The 23,027-nt window shown below is 39.7% G+C and overlaps 1 protein-coding gene across 1 annotated transcript in view; it reads right to left on the bottom strand.

Moving 5' to 3' along the window:
* LOC128656247 (TBC1 domain family member 24) overlaps nt 1-23,027 on the bottom strand; it is a 115,623-nt gene that overhangs the window by 31,936 nt on the left and 60,660 nt on the right. The window contains exons 3-4 of the mRNA XM_053710053.1: nt 13,431-13,589; nt 362-425 (exon numbers count right to left, since the gene is read on the bottom strand). Coding sequence (XP_053566028.1) covers nt 362-425; nt 13,431-13,589 — 223 coding nt within the window. The remainder of the gene's footprint in view (nt 1-361; nt 426-13,430; nt 13,590-23,027) is intronic.

The raw sequence follows: 23,027 nt of genomic DNA, 5'->3' as shown, positions 1-23,027 counted from the left end.
AAATGTAAACGCTAGGAAATAGTTAAGATGTAAATTACAAAGTATAATGGTATTTTATTATTGTAAATATTGGTAAAAAAATTGAGTTTACTATCCCTTTAACAGCTTTACTGGGGTGCTCTTTGCCTCCTCCTGCTTACCAGGAGTTGAATATCCCACTAGTAATTGGAATGACGTTGTGGACTCTCTATGTCTTAGGAAAGAAAGCCTGTACTTAATGGGTTGTCTTGGGGTTTTCAAATGGATTTGAATCATTTTATTTTTGCCTAAAGCTGTGTGAGGCAATTTGTATGGGAATTCAGGTGACTAGTAAGCAGGGTTAATGTCAGAAGCTGGTGTTTTAGGCACCCCATATACCCACCTCTCCTGTGGTTGTCTTGATCAGAAGGATAGTTGGCTCATACCCCTCACTTTGGGAATAGAATCTGTTGGCACAGATGTAACTGTTAGTCACAGAGTAAATTTATTTTTGTAAGTAAAGGCATTTATATAAAGTACCCTGATACCTGCAGGCTCCTCCTGTCTGCACACATGTATTTATATAAAGTACCCTGATACCTGCAGGCTCCTCCTGTCTGCACACATGTATTTATATAAAGTACCCTGACACCTGAAGGCTCCTCCTGTCGGCACAAATGCATTTATATAAAGTACCCTGATACATGCAGGCTCCTCCTGTCTGCACTAAGGCATTTATATAAAGTACCCTGATACCTGCAGGCTCCTCCTGTCTGCACAAAGGCATTTATATAAAGTACCCTGACACCTGAAGGCTCCTCCTGTCTGCACAAATGCATTTATATAAAATACCCTGATACCTACAGGTTCCTCCTGTCTGCAGAAAGGCATTTATATAAAGTACCCTGATACCTGCAGGCTCCTCCTGTCTGCACAAAGGTATTTATATAAAGTACCCTGATACCTGCAGGCTCCTCCTGTCTGCACAAAGGTATTTATATAAAGTACCCTGATACCTGCAGGCTCCTCCTGTCTGCACAAAGGCATTTATATAAAGTACCCTGACACCTGAAGGCTCCTCCTGTCTGCAGAAAGGCATTTATATAAAATACCCTGATACCTGCAGGCTCCTCCTGTCTGCACAAAGGTATTTATATAAAGTACCCTGATACCTGCAGGCTCCTCCTGTCTGCAGAAAGGCATTTATATAAAATACCCTGATACCTGCAGGTTCCTCCTGTCTGCACAAAGGCATTTATATAAAGTACCCTGATACCTGCAGGCTCCTCCTGTCTGCACAAATGCATTTATATAAAGTACCCTGATACCTCCAGGCTCCTCCTGTCTGCACAAATGCATTTATATAAAGTACCCTGATACCTGCAGGCTCCTCCTGTCTGCAGAAAGGCATTTATATAAAGTACCCTGATACCTGCAGGCTCCTCCTGTCTGCACACATGTATTTATATAAAGTACCCTGATACCTGCAGGCTCCTCCTGTCTGCACTAAGGCATTTATATAAAGTACTCTGATACCTGCAGGCTCCTCCTGTCTGCACACATGTATTTATATAAAGTACCCTGACACCTGTCTGCACAAATGCATTTATATAAAATACCCTGATACCTACAGGTTCCTCCTGTCTGCAGAAAGGCACTTATATAAAGTACCCTGATAACTGCAGGCTCCTCCTGTCTGCACAAAGGTATTTATATAAAGTACCCTGATACCTGCAGGCTCCTCCTGTCTGCACAAAGGTATTTATATAAAGTACCCTGATACCTGCAGGCTCCTCCTGTCTGCACAAAGGCATTTATATAAAGTACCCTGACACCTGAAGGCTCCTCCTGTCTGCAGAAAGGCATTTATATAAAATACCCTGATACCTGCAGGCTCCTCCTGTCTGCACAAAGGTATTTATATAAAGTACCCTGATACCTGCAGGCTCCTCCTGTCTGCAGAAAGGCATTTATATAAAATACCCTGATACCTACAGGTTCCTCCTGTCTGCAGAAAGGCACTTATATAAAGTACCCTGATACCTGCAGGCTCCTCCTGTCTGCACAAAGGCATTTATATAAAGTACTGTGATACCTGCAGGCTCCTCCTGTCTGCAGAAAGGCATTTATATAAAGTACCCTGAATCCTGCAGGCTCCTCCTGTCTGCACAAAGGCATTTATATAAAGTACCCTGATACCTGCAAGCTCCTCCTGTCTGCACAAAGGCATTTATATAAAGTACCCTTACATCTGCAGGCTCCTCCTGTCTGCACAAATGCATTTATATAAAGTACCCTGATACCTGCAGGCTCCTCCTGTCTGCACAAAGGCATTTATATAAAGTACCCTGATACCTACAGACTCCTCCTGTCTGCACAAATGAATTTATATAAAGTACACTGACACCTGCAGGCTCCTCCTGTCTGCACAAAGGCATTTATATAAAGTACCCTGATACCTGCAGGCTCCTCCTGTCTGCACAAAGGCATTTATATAAAGTACCCTGACACCTACAGGCTCCTCCTGTCTGCACAAATGCATTTATATAAAGTACCCTGATACCTGCAGGCTCCTCCTGTCTGCACAAAGGCATTTATATAAAGTACCCTGATACCTACAGGCTCCTCCTGTCTGCACAAATGCATTTATATAAAGTACCCTGACACCTGCAGGCTCCTCCTGTCTGCACAAATGCATTTATATAAAGTACCCTGATACCTGCAGGCTCCTCCTGTCTGCACAAAGGCATTTATATAAAGTACCTTGACACCTACAGGCTCCTCCTGTCTGCACAAAGGCATTTATTTAAAGTACTCTGATACCTGCAGGCTCCTCCTGTCTGCACACATGTATTTATATAAAGTACCCTGACACCTGTCTGCACAAATGCATTTATATAAAATACCCTGATACCTACAGGTTCCTCCTGTCTGCAGAAAGGCACTTATATAAAGTACCCTGATAACTGCAGGCTCCTCCTGTCTGCACAAAGGTATTTATATAAAGTACCCTGATACCTGCAGGCTCCTCCTGTCTGCACAAAGGTATTTATATAAAGTACCCTGATACCTGCAGGCTCCTCCTGTCTGCACAAAGGCATTTATATAAAGTACCCTGACACCTGAAGGCTCCTCCTGTCTGCAGAAAGGCATTTATATAAAATACCCTGATACCTGCAGGCTCCTCCTGTCTGCACAAAGGTATTTATATAAAGTACCCTGATACCTGCAGGCTCCTCCTGTCTGCAGAAAGGCATTTATATAAAATACCCTGATACCTACAGGTTCCTCCTGTCTGCAGAAAGGCACTTATATAAAGTACCCTGATACCTGCAGGCTCCTCCTGTCTGCACAAAGGCATTTATATAAAGTACCGTGATACCTGCAGGCTCCTCCTGTCTGCAGAAAGGCATTTATATAAAGTACCCTGAATCCTGCAGGCTCCTCCTGTCTGCACAAAGGCATTTATATAAAGTACCCTGATACCTACAGGCACATCCTGTCTGCAGAAAGGAATTTATATAAAGTACCCTTACATCTGCAGGCTCCTCCTGTCTGCACAAATGCATTTATATAAAGTACCCTGATACCTGCAGGCTCCTCCTGTCTGCACAAAGGCATTTATATAAAGTACCCTGATACCTACAGACTCCTCCTGTCTGCACAAATGCATTTATATAAAGTACCCTGACACCTGCAGGCTCCTCCTGTCTGCACAAAGGCATTTATATAAAGTACCCTGATACCTGCAGGCTCCTCCTGTCTGCACAAAGGCATTTATATAAAGTACCCTGACACCTACAGGCTCCTCCTGTCTGCACAAATGCATTTATATAAAGTACCCTGATACCTGCAGGCTCCTCCTGTCTGCACAAAGGCATTTATATAAAGTACCCTGATACCTACAGGCTCCTCCTGTCTGCACAAATGCATTTATATAAAGTACCCTGACACCTGCAGGCTCCTCCTGTCTGCACAAATGCATTTATATAAAGTACCCTGATACCTGCAGGCTCCTCCTGTCTGCACAAATGCATTTATATAAAGTACCCTGACACCTGCAGGCTCCTCCTGTCTGCACAAAGGCATTTATATAAAGTACCCTGATACCTGCAGGCTCCTCCTGTCTTCACAAAGGCATTTATATAAAGTACACTGACACCTACAGGCTCCTCCTGTCTGCACAAATGCATTTATATAAAGTACCCTGATACCTGCAGGCTCCTCCTGTCTGCACAAATGCATTTATATAAAGTACCCTGACACCTGCAGGCTCCTCCTGTCTGCACAAATGCATTTATATAAAATACCCGATACCTACAGGCTCCTCCTGTCTGCACAAATGCATTTATATAAAGTACCCTGATACCTGCAGGCTCCACCTGTCTGCACAAATGCATTTATATAAAGTACCCTGGTACCTACAGGCTCCTCCTGTCTGCACAAAGGCATTTATATAAAGTACCCTGATAACTGCAGGCTCCTCCTGTCTGCACAAAGGCATTTATATAAAGTACCCTTACATCTGCAGGCTCCTCCTGTCTGCACAAAGGCATTTATATAAAGTACCCTGATACCTACAGGCTCCTCCTGTCTGCACAAATGCATTTATATAAAGTACCCTGATACCTGCAGGCTCCTCCTGTCTGCACAAATGCATTTATATAAAGTACCCTGACACCTGCTGGCTCCTCCTGTCTGCACAAATGCATTTATATAATGTACCCTGACACCTGCAGGCTCCTCCTGTCTGCACAAATGCATTTATATAAAGTACCCTGACACCTGCAGGCTCCTCCTGTCTGCACAAATGCATTTATATAAAGTACCCTGACACCTGCAGGCTCCTCCTGTCTGCACAAAGGTATTTATATAAAGTACCCCGATGCCTGCAGGCTCCTCCTGTCTGCAGAAAGGCATTTATATAAAATACCCTGATACCTGCAGGTTCCTCCTGTCTGCACAAAGGTATTTATATAAAGTACCCTGATATCTGCAGGCTCCTCCTGTCTGCACAAATGCATTTATATAAAGTACCCTGATACCTGCAGGCTCCTCCTGTCTGCACTAAGGCATTTATATAAAGTACCCTGATACCTGCAGGCTCCTCCTGTCTGCACAAAGGCATTTATATAAAGTACAGTGATACCTGCAGGCTCCTCCTGTCTGCAGAAAGGCATTTATATAAAGTACCCTGATACCTGCAGGCTCCTCCTGTCTGCACAAAGGTATTTATATAAAGTACCCTGATACCTGCAGGCTCCTCCTGTCTGCACAAAGGCATTTATATAAAATACCCTGATACCTACAGGTTCCTCCTGTCTGCAGAAAGGCACTTATATAAAGTATCCTGATACCTGCAGGCTCCTCCTGTCTGCACAAAGGCATTTATATAAAGTACCGTGATACCTGCATGCTCCTCCTGTCTGCAGAAAGGCATTTATATAAAGTACCCTGAATCCTGCAGGCTCCTCCTGTCTGCACAAAGGCATTTATATAAAGTACCCTGATACCTACAGGCACATCCTGTCTGCAGAAAGGAATTTATATAAAGTACCCTGATACCTGCAGGCTCCTCCTGTCTGCACAAAGGCATTTATATAAAGTACCCTGATACCTGCAGGCTCCTCCTGTCTGCACAAACGCATTTATATAAAGTACACTGACACCTGCAAGCTCCTCCTGTCTGCAGAAAGGCATTTATATAAAGTACCCTTACATCTGCAGGCTCCTCCTGTCTGCACAAATGCATTTATATAAAGTACCCTGATACCTGCAGGCTCCTCCTGTCTGCACAAATGCATTTATATAAAGTACCCTGATACCTGCAGGCTCCTCCTGTCTGCACGAATGCATTTATATAAAGTACCCTGATACCTACAGGCTCCTCCTGTCTGCACAAATGCATTTATATAAAGTACCCTGATACCTACAGGCACATCCTGTCTGCAGAAAGGAATTTATATAAAGTACCCTGATACCTGCAGGCTCCTCCTGTCTGCACAAAGGCATTTCTATAAAGTACCCTGATACCTGCAGGCTCCTCCTGTCTGCACAAATGCATTTATATAAAGTACACTGACACCTGTAGGCTCCTCCTGTCTGCAGAAAGGCATTTATATAAAGTACCCTTACATCTGCAGGCTCCTCCTGTCTGCACAAATGCATTTATATAAAGTACCCTGATACCTGCAGGCTCCTCCTGTCTGCACAAAGGCATTTATATAAAGTACCCTGACACCTGCAGGCTCCTCCTGTCTGCACAAAGGCATTTATATAAAGTACCCTGATACCTGCAGGCTCCTCCTGTCTGCACAAAGGCATTTATATAAAGTACCCTGACACCTACAGGCTCCTCCTGTCTGCACAAATGCATTTATATAAAGTACCCTGATACCTGCAGGCTCCTCCTGTCTGCACAAATGCATTTATATAAAGTACCCTGATACCTACAGGCTCCTCCTGTCTGCACAAATGCATTTATATAAAGTACCCTGACACCTGCAGGCTCCTCCTGTCTGCACAAATGCATTTATATAAAGTACCCTGATACCTGCAGGCTCCTCCTGTCTGCACAAATGCATTTATATAAAGTACCCTGACACCTGCAGGCTCCTCCTGTCTGCACAAATGCATTTATATAAAGTACCCTGATACCTGCAGGCTCCTCCTGTCTGCACAAAGGCATTTATATAAAGTACACTGACACCTACAGGCTCCTTCTGTCTGCACAAATGCATTTATATAAAGTACCCTGATACCTGCAGGCTCCTCCTGTCTGCACAAATGCATTTATATAAAGTACCCTGACACCTGCAGGCTCCTCCTGTCTGCACAAATGCATTTATATAAAGTACCCTGATACCTACAGGCTCCTCCTGTCTGCACAAATGCATTTATATAAAGTACCCTGATACCTGCAGGCTCCACCTGTCTGCACAAATGCATTTATATAAAGTACCCTGGTACCTACAGGCTCCTCCTGTCTGCACAAAGGCATTTATATAAAGTACCCTGATAACTGCAGGCTCCTCCTGTCTGCACAAAGGCATTTATATAAAGTACCCTTACATCTGCAGGCTCCTCCTGTCTGCACAAAGGCATTTATATAAAGTACCCTGATACCTACAGGCTCCTCCTGTCTGCACAAATGCATTTATATAAAGTACCCTGATACCTGCAGGCTCCTCCTGTCTGCACAAATGCATTTATATAAAGTACCCTGACACCTGCTGGCTCCTCCTGTCTGCACAAATGCATTTATATAAAGTACCCTGACACCTGCAGGCTCCTCCTGTCTGCACAAATGCATTTATATAAAGTACCCTGATACCTGCAGGCTCCTCCTGTCTGCACAAATGCATTTATATAAAGTACCCTGACACCTGCAGGCTCCTCCTGTCTGCACAAAGGCATTTATATAAAGTACCCTGACACCTGCAGGCTCCTCCTGTCTGCACAAAGGCATTTATATAAAGTACCCTGACACCTGCAGGCTCCTCCTGTCTGCACAAAGGCATTTATATAAAGTACCCTGACACCTGCAGGCTCCTCCTGTCTGCACAAATGCATTTATATAAAGTACCCTGATACCTCCAGGCTCCTCCTGTCTGCACAAATGCATTTATATAAAGTACCCTGATACCTGCAGGCTCCTCCTGTCTGCACAAATGCATTTATATAAAGTACCCTGATACCTCCAGGCTCCTCCTGTCTGCACAAATGCATTTATATAAAGTACCCTGATACCTGCAGGCTCCTCCTGTCTGCACAAAGGCATTTATATAAAGTACCCTGATACCTACAGGCTCCTCCTGTCTGCACAAATGCATTTATATAAAGTACCCTGACACCTGCAGGCTCCTCCTGTCTGCACAAATGCATTTATATAAAGTACCCTGATACCTGCAGGCTCCTCCTGTCTGCACAAATGCATTTATATAAAGTACCCTGACACCTGCAGGCTCCTCCTGTCTGCACAAAGGCATTTATATAAAGTACCCTGATACCTGCAGGCTCCTCCTGTCTGCACAAAGGCATTTATATAAAGTACACTGACACCTACAGGCTCCTCCTGTCTGCACAAATGCATTTATATAAAGTACCCTGATACCTGCAGGCTCCTCCTGTCTGCACAAATGCATTTATATAAAGTACCCTGACACCTGCAGGCTCCTCCTGTCTGCACAAATGCATTTATATAAAATACCCTGATACCTACAGGCTCCTCCTGTCTGCACAAATGCATTTATATAAAGTACCCTGATACCTGCAGGCTCCACCTGTCTGCACAAATGCATTTATATAAAGTACCCTGGTACCTACAGGCTCCTCCTGTCTGCACAAAGGCATTTATATAAAGTACCCTGATAACTGCAGGCTCCTCCTGTCTGCACAAAGGCATTTATATAAAGTACACTGACACCTACAGGCTCCTCCTGTCTGCACAAATGCATTTATATAAAGTACCCTGATACCTACAGGCTCCTCCTGTCTGCACAAAGGCATTTATATAAAGTACCCTGATAACTGCAGGCTCCTCCTGTCTGCACAAAGGCATTTATATAAAGTACCCTTACATCTGCAGGCTCCTCCTGTCTGCACAAAGGCATTTATATAAAGTACCCTGATACCTACAGGCTCCTCCTGTCTGCACAAAGGCATTTATATAAAGTACACTGACACCTGCAAGCTCCTCCTGTCTGCAGAAAGGCATTTATATAAAGTACCCTTACATCTGCAGGCTCCTCCTGTCTGCACAAATGCATTTATATAAAGTACCCTGATACCTGTAGGCTCCTCCTGTCTGCACAAATGCATTTATATAAAGTACCCTGATACCTGCAGGCTCCTCCTGTCTGCACGAATGCATTTATATAAAGTACCCTGATACCTACAGGCTCCTCCTGTCTGCACAAATGCATTTATATAAAGTACCCTGATACCTACAGGCACATCCTGTCTGCAGAAAGGAATTTATATAAAGTACCCTGATACCTGCAGGCTCCTCCTGTCTGCACAAAGGCATTTCTATAAAGTACCCTGATACCTGCAGGCTCCTCCTGTCTGCACAAATGCATTTATATAAAGTACACTGACACCTGTAGGCTCCTCCTGTCTGCAGAAAGGCATTTATATAAAGTACCCTTACATCTGCAGGCTCCTCCTGTCTGCACAAATGCATTTATATAAAGTACCCTGATACCTGCAGGCTCCTCCTGTCTGCACAAAGGCATTTATATAAAGTACCCTGACACCTGCAGGCTCCTCCTGTCTGCACAAAGGCATTTATATAAAGTACCCTGATACCTGCAGGCTCCTCCTGTCTGCACAAAGGCATTTATATAAAGTACCCTGACACCTACAGGCTCCTCCTGTCTGCACAAATGCATTTATATAAAGTACCCTGATACCTGCAGGCTCCTCCTGTCTGCACAAAGGCATTTATATAAAGTACCCTGATACCTACAGGCTCCTCCTGTCTGCACAAATGCATTTATATAAAGTACCCTGACACCTGCAGGCTCCTCCTGTCTGCACAAATGCATTTATATAAAGTACCCTGATACCTGCAGGCTCCTCCTGTCTGCACAAATGCATTTATATAAAGTACCCTGACACCTGCAGGCTCCTCCTGTCTGCACAAAGGCATTTATATAAAGTACCCTGATACCTGCAGGCTCCTCCTGTCTGCACAAAGGCATTTATATAAAGTACACTGACACCTACAGGCTCCTTCTGTCTGCACAAATGCATTTATATAAAGTACCCTGATACCTGCAGGCTCCTCCTGTCTGCACAAATGCATTTATATAAAGTACCCTGACACCTGCAGGCTCCTCCTGTCTGCACAAATGCATTTATATAAAATACCCTGATACCTACAGGCTCCTCCTGTCTGCACAAATGCATTTATATAAAGTACCCTGATACCTGCAGGCTCCACCTGTCTGCACAAATGCATTTATATAAAGTACCCTGGTACCTACAGGCTCCTCCTGTCTGCACAAAGGCATTTATATAAAGTACCCTGATAACTGCAGGCTCCTCCTGTCTGCACAAATGCATTTATATAAAGTACCCTTACAACTGCAGGCTCCTCCTGTCTGCACAAAGGCATTTATATAAAGTACCCTGATACCTACAGGCTCCTCCTGTCTGCACAAATGCATTTATATAAAGTACCCTGATACCTGCAGGCTCCTCCTGTCTGCACAAATGCATTTATATAAAGTACCCTGACACCTGCTGGCTCCTCCTGTCTGCACAAATGCATTTATATAAAGTACCCTGACACCTGCAGGCTCCTCCTGTCTGCACAAATGCATTTATATAAAGTACCCTGACACCTGCAGGCTCCTCCTGTCTGCACAAATGCATTTATATAAAGTACCCTGACACCTGCAGGCTCCTCCTGTCTGCACAAAGGCATTTATATAAAGTACCCTGACACCTGCAGGCTCCTCCTGTCTGCACAAAGGCATTTATATAAAGTACCCTGACACCTGCAGGCTCCTCCTGTCTGCACAAAGGCATTTATATAAAGTACCCTGACACCTGCAGGCTCCTCCTGTCTGCACAAATGCATTTATATAAAGTACCCTGATACCTCCAGGCTCCTCCTGTCTGCACAAATGCATTTATATAAAGTACCCTGATACCTGCAGGCTCCTCCTGTCTGCACAAATGCATTTATATAAAGTACCCTGATACCTCCAGGCTCCTCCTGTCTGCACAAATGCATTTATATAAAGTACCCTGATACCTGCAGGCTCCTCCTGTCTGCACAAAGGCATTTATATAAAGTACCCTGATACCTACAGGCTCCTCCTGTCTGCACAAATGCATTTATATAAAGTACCCTGACACCTGCAGGCTCCTCCTGTCTGCACAAATGCATTTATATAAAGTACCCTGATACCTGCAGGCTCCTCCTGTCTGCACAAATGCATTTATATAAAGTACCCTGACACCTGCAGGCTCCTCCTGTCTGCACAAAGGCATTTATATAAAGTACCCTGATACCTGCAGGCTCCTCCTGTCTGCACAAAGGCATTTATATAAAGTACACTGACACCTACAGGCTCCTCCTGTCTGCACAAATGCATTTATATAAAGTACCCTGATACCTGCAGGCTCCTCCTGTCTGCACAAATGCATTTATATAAAGTACCCTGACACCTGCAGGCTCCTCCTGTCTGCACAAATGCATTTATATAAAGTACCCTGATACCTACAGGCTCCTCCTGTCTGCACAAATGCATTTATATAAAGTACCCTGATACCTGCAGGCTCCACCTGTCTGCACAAATGCATTTATATAAAGTACCCTGGTACCTACAGGCTCCTCCTGTCTGCACAAAGGCATTTATATAAAGTACCCTGATAACTGCAGGCTCCTCCTGTCTGCACAAAGGCATTTATATAAAGTACCCTTACATCTGCAGGCTCCTCCTGTCTGCACAAAGGCATTTATATAAAGTACCCTGATACCTACAGGCTCCTCCTGTCTGCACAAATGCATTTATATAAAGTACCCTGATACCTGCAGGCTCCTCCTGTCTGCACAAATGCATTTATATAAAGTACCCTGACACCTGCTGGCTCCTCCTGTCTGCACAAATGCATTTATATAAAGTACCCTGACACCTGCAGGCTCCTCCTGTCTGCACAAATGCATTTATATAAAGTACCCTGACACCTGCAGGCTCCTCCTGTCTGCACAAATGCATTTATATAAAGTACCCTGACACCTGCAGGCTCCTCCTGTCTGCACAAAGGCATTTATATAAAGTACCCTGACACCTGCAGGCTCCTCCTGTCTGCACAAAGGCATTTATATAAAGTACCCTGACACCTGCAGGCTCCTCCTGTCTGCACAAATGCATTTATATAAAGTACCCTGATACCTCCAGGCTCCTCCTGTCTGCACAAATGCATTTATATAAAGTACCCTGATACCTGCAGGCTCCTCCTGTCTGCACAAATGCATTTATATAAAGTACCCTGATACCTACAGGCTCCTCCTGTCTGCACAAAGGCATTTATATAAAGTACCCTGATAACTGCAGGCTCCTCCTGTCTGCACAAAGGCATTTATATAAAGTACCCTTACATCTGCAGGCTCCTCCTGTCTGCACAAAGGCATTTATATAAAGTACCCTGATACCTACAGGCTCCTCCTGTCTGCACACATGTATTTATATAAAGTACCCTGACACCTGCAGGCTCCTCCTGTCTGCACAAAGGCATTTATATAAAGTACCCTGACACCTGCAGGCTCCTCCTGTCTGCACAAAGGCATTTATATAAAGTACCCTGATACCTACAGGCTCCTCCTGTCTGCACACATGTATTTATATAAAGTACCCTGATACCTGCAGGCTCCTCCTGTCTGCACAAATGCATTTATATAAAGTACCCTGACACCTGCTGGCTCCTCCTGTCTGCACAAATGCATTTATATAAAGTACCCTGACACCTGCAGGCTCCTCCTGTCTGCACAAATGCATTTATATAAAGTACCCTGACACCTGCAGGCTCCTCCTGTCTGCACAAATGCATTTATATAAAGTACCCTGACACCTGCAGGCTCCTCCTGTCTGCACAAAGGCATTTATATAAAGTACCCTGACACCTGCAGGCTCCTCCTGTCTGCACAAAGGCATTTATATAAAGTACCCTGACACCTGCAGGCTCCTCCTGTCTGCACAAAGGCATTTATATAAAGTACCCTGATACCTACAGGCTCCTCCTGTCTGCACAAATGCATTTATATAAAGTACCCTGATACCTGCAGGCTCCTCCTGTCTGCACAAATGCATTTATATAAAGTTCCCTGATACCTGCAGGCTCCTTCTGTCTGCACAAATGCATTTATATAAAGTACCCTGATACCTGCAAGCTCCTCCTGTCTGCACAAAGGCATTTATATAAAGTACCCTGACACCTGCAGGCTTCTCCTGTCTGCAGAAAGCTATACTGTATATATAAACCATCAACCAGTAAAACGTTGGGAAATTTTAAATACACAAGCAAGTATGAGAGTGATATTCCTTTTTTTTTTATAAAGGTATACAAGTCCGCGAAGGAAGTTATAAATATTAGAAAGCTCATAACTCCTACTCATATCAGGTTAGAACATTTCAATTTCTTAAATCACCTGGACTAAAGCTTTATAAAATGATATAATATAGTTAGGGAATGTTTTCATGTAACTTGCTGTATGTGGCAGGAAGTCCTGTCAAGGGGTAAAATGTCAAAGTGTAGTTAATTAATATTAATCTGTGTATACAAAGAATGGTAAATAAGCTAACTATTTTGTCTGTATGTGAATTGCAGCATTGTTAGAATGAAGTGTTACTGAGATAGGAGTGATTGTGTAAAAGTGTCTGATCTGGCACACAGGGGATGCTGTCATACTACAAACTACATACTACAACAAAAGACACTTTATGTATGAGAAGAATTACCTCTGGAGACTGTAGCCATGCTCCATAGTGGAAAACAGGAGGACTGGGGGGTACAAAGAGAACCGCTCTGGGATCCAAGACCAGATGACTCTCATCTCTTGCGCTGTGACAATCTCTGAGCTGAAATTCACGAGGTCTATGGACAAATGTGCAGGTTGTCTGTATACGATGGCAGATGAGATATACAGTTACATCAGATGGAAAAACACTGTAAAGCTGTATAATACTGCAGACTCTATTAATGTGCATTACACATTGGCCTCTAGTTATGAAACCGTCTACTTAGCTGCATTCGCCGGCCCAATACGCTCGCCTAAGCTCGCCTACCATCGCCGCCGCAGACCTGAATATGTTCGCCAAAGTTATCAAAAAAGCTGTCAAGAAGCCGCGCACCAAGTACGGAGCGATGAGCAGCGGACTGTTGTTAACTGACAGTCATCGGCTTCTTCGCAGCTTTTTTGATAGCCTGTCACTAAGCATCCACACTAAACTACACTGTTTTACCCCCTAAACCGCCGCTCCCGGAGCCCCCCACAACTAAATAAAGTTATTACCCCCTAAACCGCCGCTCCTGGACCGCGCCGCAAATATAATAAATGTATTAACCCCTAAACCGCCGCTCCCGGACCCCGCCGCCACCTACATCATACCTATTAACCCCTATCCTGCCCCCCACTACACCGCCGCCACCTATATTCAAGTTATTAACCCCTATCCTGCGGATCCTGGACCCCGCCGCAAATAAATAATTGTTTAACCCCTAAACCGCCACACCAGGAGCCCACCGCCACCTATATTAAAGTTATTAACCCCTATCCTGCCCCCACTACACCGCCGCAATCTACATTAAACTCAACCCCTGAACCGCCGCTCCCAGACCCCGCCGCAACTAAATTAAATGTTTAACCCCTAAACCGCCGCTCCCGGACCCCGCCGCCACCTATATTAAACTTATTAACCCCTAAACCTAAGTCTAACACTAACACCCCCCTAACTTTAATATTATTTTAATAAATCTAAATAAAACTTACTATTATTAACTAAACTATTCCTATTTAAAACTAAATACCTATAAAATAAACCCTAATATAGCTACAATATAACTAATAATTACATTGTAGCTATTTTAGGATTTATTTTTATTTTACAGGCAACTTTGTATTTATTTTAACTAGGTACAATAGCTATTAAATAGTTATTAACTATTTAATAGCTACCTAGTTAAAATACTTACAAAATTACCTGTAAAATAAATCCTAACCTAAGTTACAAATACACCTAACACTACACTATCAATAAATAAATTAAATAAATTACCTACAGTTACCTAAAATTAAATTAACTAAACTATAATACAAAAAAAACAAAACACTAAATTACAGAAAATAAAAAAGAATTACAAGAAGTTTAAACTAATTACACCTAATCTAAGCCCCCTAATAAAATAATAAAGCCCCCCAAAATAAAAAAATGCCCTACCCTATTCTAAATTACCAAGTAACCAGCTCTTTACCAGCCCTTAAAAGGGCTTTTTGCGGGGCATTGCCCCAAAGTAATCAGCTCTTTTACCTGTAAAAAAAAATACAACCCCCCCCAACATTAAAACCCACCACACATACCCCTACTCTAACCCACCCAAACCCCCCTTAAAAAACCTAACGCTAACCTCCTGAAGATCATCCTACCTTGAGCCGTTTTCACCCAACCGGGCCAAAATCTTCATCCAAGGTGCACAGAGGAGGTCCTTCATCTGGTAGAAGTCTTCATCCAGGCGGAGTCTTCAATCTTCATCCATCCGGAGCGGAGCCATCTTCAAAAGGAGCCGACGCGGAGCCATCCTCTTCAACCGACGACTGAAAGTTCCTTTAAGGGACGTCATCCAAGATGGCGTCCCTCGAATTCCGATTGGCTGATAGGATTCTATCAGCCAATCGGAATTAAGGTAGGAAAAATCTGATTGGCTGATTCAATCAGCCAATCAGATTGAAGTTCAATCCGATTGGCTGATCCAATCAGCCAATCGGATTGAGCTCACATTCTATTGGCTGTTCCGATCAGCCAATAGAATGCGAGGTCAATCTGATTGGCTGATTGAATCAGCCAATCGGATTGAACTTCAATCTGATTGGCTGATTGAATCAGCCAATCAGATTTTTCCTACCTTAATTCCGATTGGCTGATAGAATCCTATCAGCCAATCGGAATTCGAGGGACGCCATCTTGGATGACGTCCCTTAAAGGAACCTTCATTCGTCGTTCAGTCGTCGGTTGAAGAGGATGGCTCCGCTCCGGATGGATGAAGATTGAAGACGCCGCCTGGATGAAGACTTCTGCTGGATGAAGGACCTCTTCTGCGCCACTTGGATGAAGATTCCGGCCCGGTTGGGTGAAGACGGCTCAAGTTAGGATGATCTTCAGGGGGTTAGCATTAGGTTTTTTAAGGGGGGTTTGGGTGGGTTAGAGTAGGGGTATGTGGGTGGTGGGTTTTAATGTTGGGGGGGTTGTATTTTTTTTTACAGGTAAAAGAGCTGATTACTTTTGGCAATGCCCCGCAAAAAGCCCTTTTAAGGGCTGGTAAAAGAGCTGGTTACTTGGTAATTTAGAATAGGGTAGGGCATTTTTTTATTTTGGGGGGCTTTATTATTTTATTAGGGGGCTTAGATTAGGTGTAATTAGTTTAAACTTCTTGTAATTCTTTTTTATTTTCTGTAATTTAGTGTTTTGTTTTTTTTTGTACTATAGTTTAGTTTATTTAATTTAATTTTAGGTAATTGTAGGTAATTTATTTAATGTATTTAATGATAGTGTAGTGTTAGGTTTAATTGTAACTTAGGTTAGGATTTATTTTACAGGTAATTTTGTAAGTATTTTAACTGGGTAGTTATTGAATAGTTAATAACAATTTAATAACTATTGTACCTAGTTAAAATAAATACAAAGTTGCCTGTAAAATAAAAATAAATCCTAAAATAGCTACAATATAATTATTAGTTATATTGTAGCTATCTTAGGGTTTATTTTACAGGTAAGTATTTAGTTTTAAATAGGATTAATTTAGTTAATACGAGTAATATTATTTAGATTTATTAAAATAATATTTAAGTTAGGGGGGGTTAAGGTTAGTGTTAGACTTAGGTTTAGGGGTTAATAATTTTAATATAGGTGGCGGCGGTATAGGGGGGGCAGGATAGAGGTTAATAAGTTTAATAAAGGTGGCGGCGGGGTCCGGGAGCGGCGGTTTAGGGGTTAAACAATTTATTTAGTTGCGCCGGGGTCCGGGATCCGCAGGTATAGGGGGCGGAAGATTAGGGGTTAATATGTATCATGTAGGTGGCGGCGGGGTCAGGGAGTGGCGGTTTAGGGGTTAACATGTTTATTATAGTTGCGGCGGGGTCCGGGAGCGGCGGTTTAGGGGGTAATAAATTTATTTTGTTGCAGCGGTGTAGGGGGGGGCAGATTAGGGGTGTTTAGACTCTGGGTACATGTTAGGGTGTTAGGTGCAGACATCTCCCATAGGAATCAATGGGATATCGGGCAGCAGCGAACATGAGCTTTCGCTATGGTCAGACTCCCATTGATTCCTATGGGATCCGCCGCCTCCAGGGCGGCGGATTGAAATCCAGGTACGCTGCCCCGGAATAGTGGCGAGCATACCTGGTAGTAGTTTGATAACTACCAAAAGTAGTCAGATTGTGCCGAACTTGCGTTCGGAACATCTGTAGTGACGTAAGAATCGATCTGTATCGGACTGATTCCGGCGGATCGAAGCTTACGTCACTATATTCTACTTTTGCCGGGCAGTAGGGGTTGATAACTAAGGCGAATCAGCCTCGCCACAAATACGCTGCGGAATTCCAGCGTATTTGCGGTTGACGGCTTGACAACTAGAGGCCATTGTGTGTATATAATATTTAAGCTAATAATAAAGCAGTATAATACTGCAGTCTGTTGTGCATTACTCATTGTGTGTATACAATAAATAAGCTAATAATAAAGCTGTATAATACTGCAGTCTGTTGTGCATTACTCGTGTGTATATAATAAATGAGCTAATAATAAAGCTGTATAATACTGCAGTCTGTTGTGCATTACAAATTGTGTATATAAAATATAAAAGCTAATAATAAAGCTGTATAATACTGCAGTCTGTTGTGCATTACACATTGTGTATACATAATATATAAGCTAATAATAAAGCTGTATAATACTGCAGTCTGTTGTGCATTACACATTGTGTATATATAATATATAAGCTAATAATAAAGCTGTATAATACTGCAGTCTGTTGTGCATTACACATTGTGTATATATAATATATAAGCTAATAATAAAGCTGTATAATACTGCAGAGTCTGTTGTGCATTACACATTGTGTATATATAATATATAAGCTAATAATAAAGCTGTATAATACTGCAGTCTGTTGTGCATTACTCATTGTGTGTATATAATAAATGAGCTAATAATAAAGCTGTATAATACTGCAGTCTGTTGTGCATTACACATTGTGTATATATAATATATAAGCTAATAATAAAGCTGTATAATACTGCAGTCTGTTGTGCATTACACATTGTGTATATATAATATATAAGCTAATAATAAAGCTGTATAATACTGAAGTCTGTTGTGTATTACACATTGTGTGTATATAACATATAAGCTAATAATAAAGCTGTATAATACTGCAGTCTGTTGTGCATTACACATTGTGTGTATATATAATATATAAGCTAATAATAAAGCTGTATAATACTGCAGTCTGTTGTGCATTACACATTGTGTGTATATATAATATATAAGTTAATAATAAAGCTGTATAATACTGCAGTCTGTTGTGCATTACACATTGTGTATATATAATACAGTGATTTTTAACCTTTTTTTTGCCGTGGCACACTTTTTTACATTAAAAAATCCTGTGGCACACCACCATCCCAAAATTTAAAAAAAATCACACATTGTAGCCTAATACAGCATATATATATATATACACATACACACAAACACACACATACTGTATGTATTGTGCTGTTATGCCATGCCTCCTACAAACTACCCCTGCACTGGGAGTAAAAAACAAGCAAAGTTTAAAAAATATGTCACACTGTTGTCAGTCTGCCGTGGCACACCTGAGGATCTCTTACGGCACACTAGTGTGCCACGGCACACTGGTTGAAAAACACTGATATAATATATAAGTTAATAATAAAGCTGTATAATACTGCAGTCTGTTGTGCATTACACATTGTGTATATATAATATATAAGTTAATAATAAAGCTGTATAATACTGCAGTCTGTTGTGCATTGCACATTGTGTGTATATAATATATAAGCTAATAATAAAGCTGTATAATACTGCAGAGTCTGTTGTGCATTACACATTGTGTGTATATAATATATAAGCTAATAATAAAGCTGTATAATACTGCAGTCTGTTGTGCATTACACATTGTGTATATATAATATATAAGCTAATAATAAAGCTGTATAATACTGTAGTATGATGTGCATTAAACATTGTGTATATATAATATATAAGCTAATAATAAAGCTGTATAATACTGCAGCCTGTTGTGCATTACACATTGTGTATATATAATATATAAGCTAATAATAAAGCAGTATAATACTGCAGCCTGTTGTGCATTACACATTGTGTATATATAATATATAAGCTAATAATAAAGCAGTATAATATTGCAGTCTGTTGTGCATTACACATTGTGTATATATAATATATAAGTTAATAATAAAGCTGTATAATACTGCAGTCTGTATTGCATTACACATTGTGTGTATATATAATATATAATATAAGCTAATAATAAAGCTGTATAATACTGCAGTCTGTTGTGCATTACACATTGTGTATATATAATATATAAGTTAATAATAAAGCTGTATAATACTGCAGTCTGTTGTGCATTACACATTGTGTGTATATAATATATAAGCTAATAATAAAGCTGTATAATACTGCAGAGTCTGTTGTGCATTACACATTGTGTGTATATAATATATAAGCTAATAATAAAGCTGTATAATACTGCAGTCTGTTGTGCATTACACATTGTGTATATATAATATATAAGCTAATAATAAAGCTGTATAATTCTGTAGTATGATGTGCATTACACATTGTGTATATATAATATATAAGCTAATAATAAAGCAGTATACAGGTGGCCCTCGGTTTACAACGGTTCAATTTACACCGATTCAGAATAACAATCTTTTTTTCCAGTCATGTGACTGCTATTGAAAAGCATTGAGAAGCAGTGCATTTATTAAAATAGCCAGTAGGTGGAGCTGTCCGCTATTGTTGCAGCAAAGCCAAGTAAGCTGAAATTAATCAGTTTAACCAGACCTGAGCCATCAAGCAGATTTCAAAGGAACAAGATCTTCCTGTCTATAAATCAGTCCAGATTGGAATGCATAGAAAGAACTGTTTGCAAAAAAATGCAAGTGAAGTCTGTGTTGTGTGGTTATTTTATTAGGTTTATAATGCTGCTTAGCAAAAGTTTTTGTTCTTTTAACTTAGTTTAATTATATATTTTGTGTTGTGTGATTATTTTATTATGTTTATAATGCTGTTTAGCTTTTAAAGTCTTCATTTCAAAGCTTTAAAAATAATGAATTAGGTGTTACTTATGACAATTTTGAGAAGGGTCTGGAACCTAACTCCCTCACTTCCCATTGACTTACATTACAAACTGGGTTTCAATTTACAACGGTTTCGATTTACAACCATTCCTTCTGGAACCTAACCCCGGCGTAAACTGAGGGCTACCTGTAATACTGCAGCCTGTTGTGCATTACACATTGTGTATATATAATATATAAGCTAATAATAAAGCAGTATAATACTGCAGTCTGTTGTGCATTACACATTGTGTATATATAATATATAAGCTAATAATAAAGCTGTATAATACTGCAGTCTGTTGTGCATTACACATTGTGTATATATAATATATAAGTTAATAATAAAGCTGTATAATACTGCAGTCTGTTGTGTATTACACATTGTGTATATATTATATATAAGCTAATAATAAAGCTGTATAATACTGCAGTCTGTTGTGCATTACACATTGTGTATATATAATATATAAGCTAATAATAAAGCTGTATAATACTGCAGTCTGTTGTGTATTACACATTGTGTGTATATAATATATAAGCTAATAATAAAGCTGTATAATACTGCAGTCTGTTGTGCATTACACATTGTGTATATATAATATATAAGCTAATAATAAAGCTGTATAATACTGCAGTCTGTTGTGCATTACACATTGTGTATATATAATATATAAGTTAATAATAAAGCTGTATAATACTGCAGTCTGTTGTGCATTACACATTGTGTGTATATATAATATATAATATAAGCTAATAATAAAGCTGTATAATACTGCAGTCTGTTGTGCATTACACATATATAAGTTAATAATAAAGCTGTATAATACTGCAGTCTGTTGTGCATTACACATTGTGTATATATAATTTATAAGCTAATAATAAAGCTGTATAATACTGCAGTCTGTTGTGCATTACACATTGTGTATATATAATATATAAGCTAATAATAAAGCTGTATAATACTGCAGTCTGTTGTGCATTACACATTGTGTATATATAATATATAAGCAAATAATAAAGCTGTATAATACTGCAGTCTGTTGTGCATTACACATTGTGTGTATATATAATATATAATATAAGCTAATAATAAAGCTGTATAATACTGCAGTCTGTTGTGCATTACACATTGTGTGTATATAATATATAAGCTAATAATAAAGCTGTATAATACTGCAGTCTGTTGTGCATTACACATTGTGTATATATAATATATAAGCTAATAATAAAGCTGTATAATACTGCAGCCTGTTGTGCATTACACATTGTGTATATATAATATATAAGCTAATAATAAAGCAGTATAATACTGCAGTCTGTTGTGCATTACACATTGTGTATATATAATATATAAGCTAATAATAAAGCAGTATAATACTGCAGTCTGTTGTGCATTACACATTGTGTATATATAATATATAAGCTAATAATAAAGCAGTATAATACTGCAGTCTGTTGTGCATTACACATTGTGTATATATAATATATAAGCTAATAATAAAGCTGTATAATACTGCAGTCTGTTGTGCATTACACATTGTGTATATATAATATATAAGCTAATAATAAAGCTGTATAATACTGCAGTCTGTTGTGCATTACACATTGTGTGTATATAATATATAAGCTAATAATAAAGCTGTATAATACTGCAGTCTGTTGTGTATTACACATTGTGTGTATATAATATATAAGCTAATAATAAAGCTGTATAATACTGCAGTCTGTTGTGTATTACACATTGTGTGTATATAATATATAAGCTAATAATAAAGCTGTATAATACTGCAGTCTGTTGTGCATTACACATTGTGTATATATAATATATAAGCTAATAATAAAGCTGTATAATACTGCAGTCTGTTGTGCATTACACATTGTGTGTATATAATATATAAGCTAATAATAAAGCTGTATAATACTGCAGTCTGTTGTGTATTACACATTGTGTGTATATAATATATAAGCTAATAATAAAGCTGTATAATACTGCAGTCTGTTGTGCATTACACATTGTATATATATAATATATAAGCTAATAATAAAGCTGTATAATACTGCAGTCTGTTGTGCATTACACATTGTGTATATATAATATATAAGCTAATAATAAAGCTGTATAATACTGCAGAGTCTGTTGTGCATTACACATTGTGTATATATAATATATAAGCTAATAATAAAGCTTTATAATACTGCAGAGTCTGTTGTGCATTACACATTGTGTGTATATATAATATGTAAGTTAATAATAAAGCTGTATAATACTGCAGCCTGTTGTGCATTACACATTGTGTATATATAATATATAAGCTAATAATAAAGCTGTATAATACTGCAGCCTGTTGTGCATTACACATTGTGTATATATAATATGTAAGTTAATAATAAAGCTGTATAATACTGCAGCCTGTTGTGCATTACACATTGTGTATATATAATATATAAGCTAATAATAAAGCTGTATAATACTGCAGTCTGTTGTGTATTACACATTGTGTATATATAATATATAAGCTAATAATAAAGCTGTATAATACTGCAGTCTGTTGTGCATTACACATTGTGTGTATATAATATATAAGCTAATAATAAAGCTGTATAATACTGCAGTCTGTTGTGCATTACACATTGTGTATATATAATATATAAGCTAATAATAAAGCTGTATAATACTGCAGCCTGTTGTGCATTACACATTGTGTGTATATAATATATAAGCTAATAATAAAGCTGTATAATACTGCAGCCTGTTGTGCATTACACATTGTGTATATATAATATATAAGTTAATAATAAAGCTGTATAATACTGCAGTCTGTTGTGCATTACACATTGTGTATATATAATATATAAGTTAATAATAAAGCTGTATAATACTGCAGTCTGTTGTGCATTACACATTGTGTGTATAATATATAAGCTAATAATAAAGCTTTATAATACT

The sequence above is a fragment of the Bombina bombina genome, chromosome 1, assembly GCF_027579735.1.
Source record: "Bombina bombina isolate aBomBom1 chromosome 1, aBomBom1.pri, whole genome shotgun sequence".
Classification (NCBI taxonomy): Eukaryota; Metazoa; Chordata; class Amphibia; order Anura; family Bombinatoridae; genus Bombina; species Bombina bombina.
This window is presented reverse-complemented; position numbering and strand designations above follow the sequence as displayed.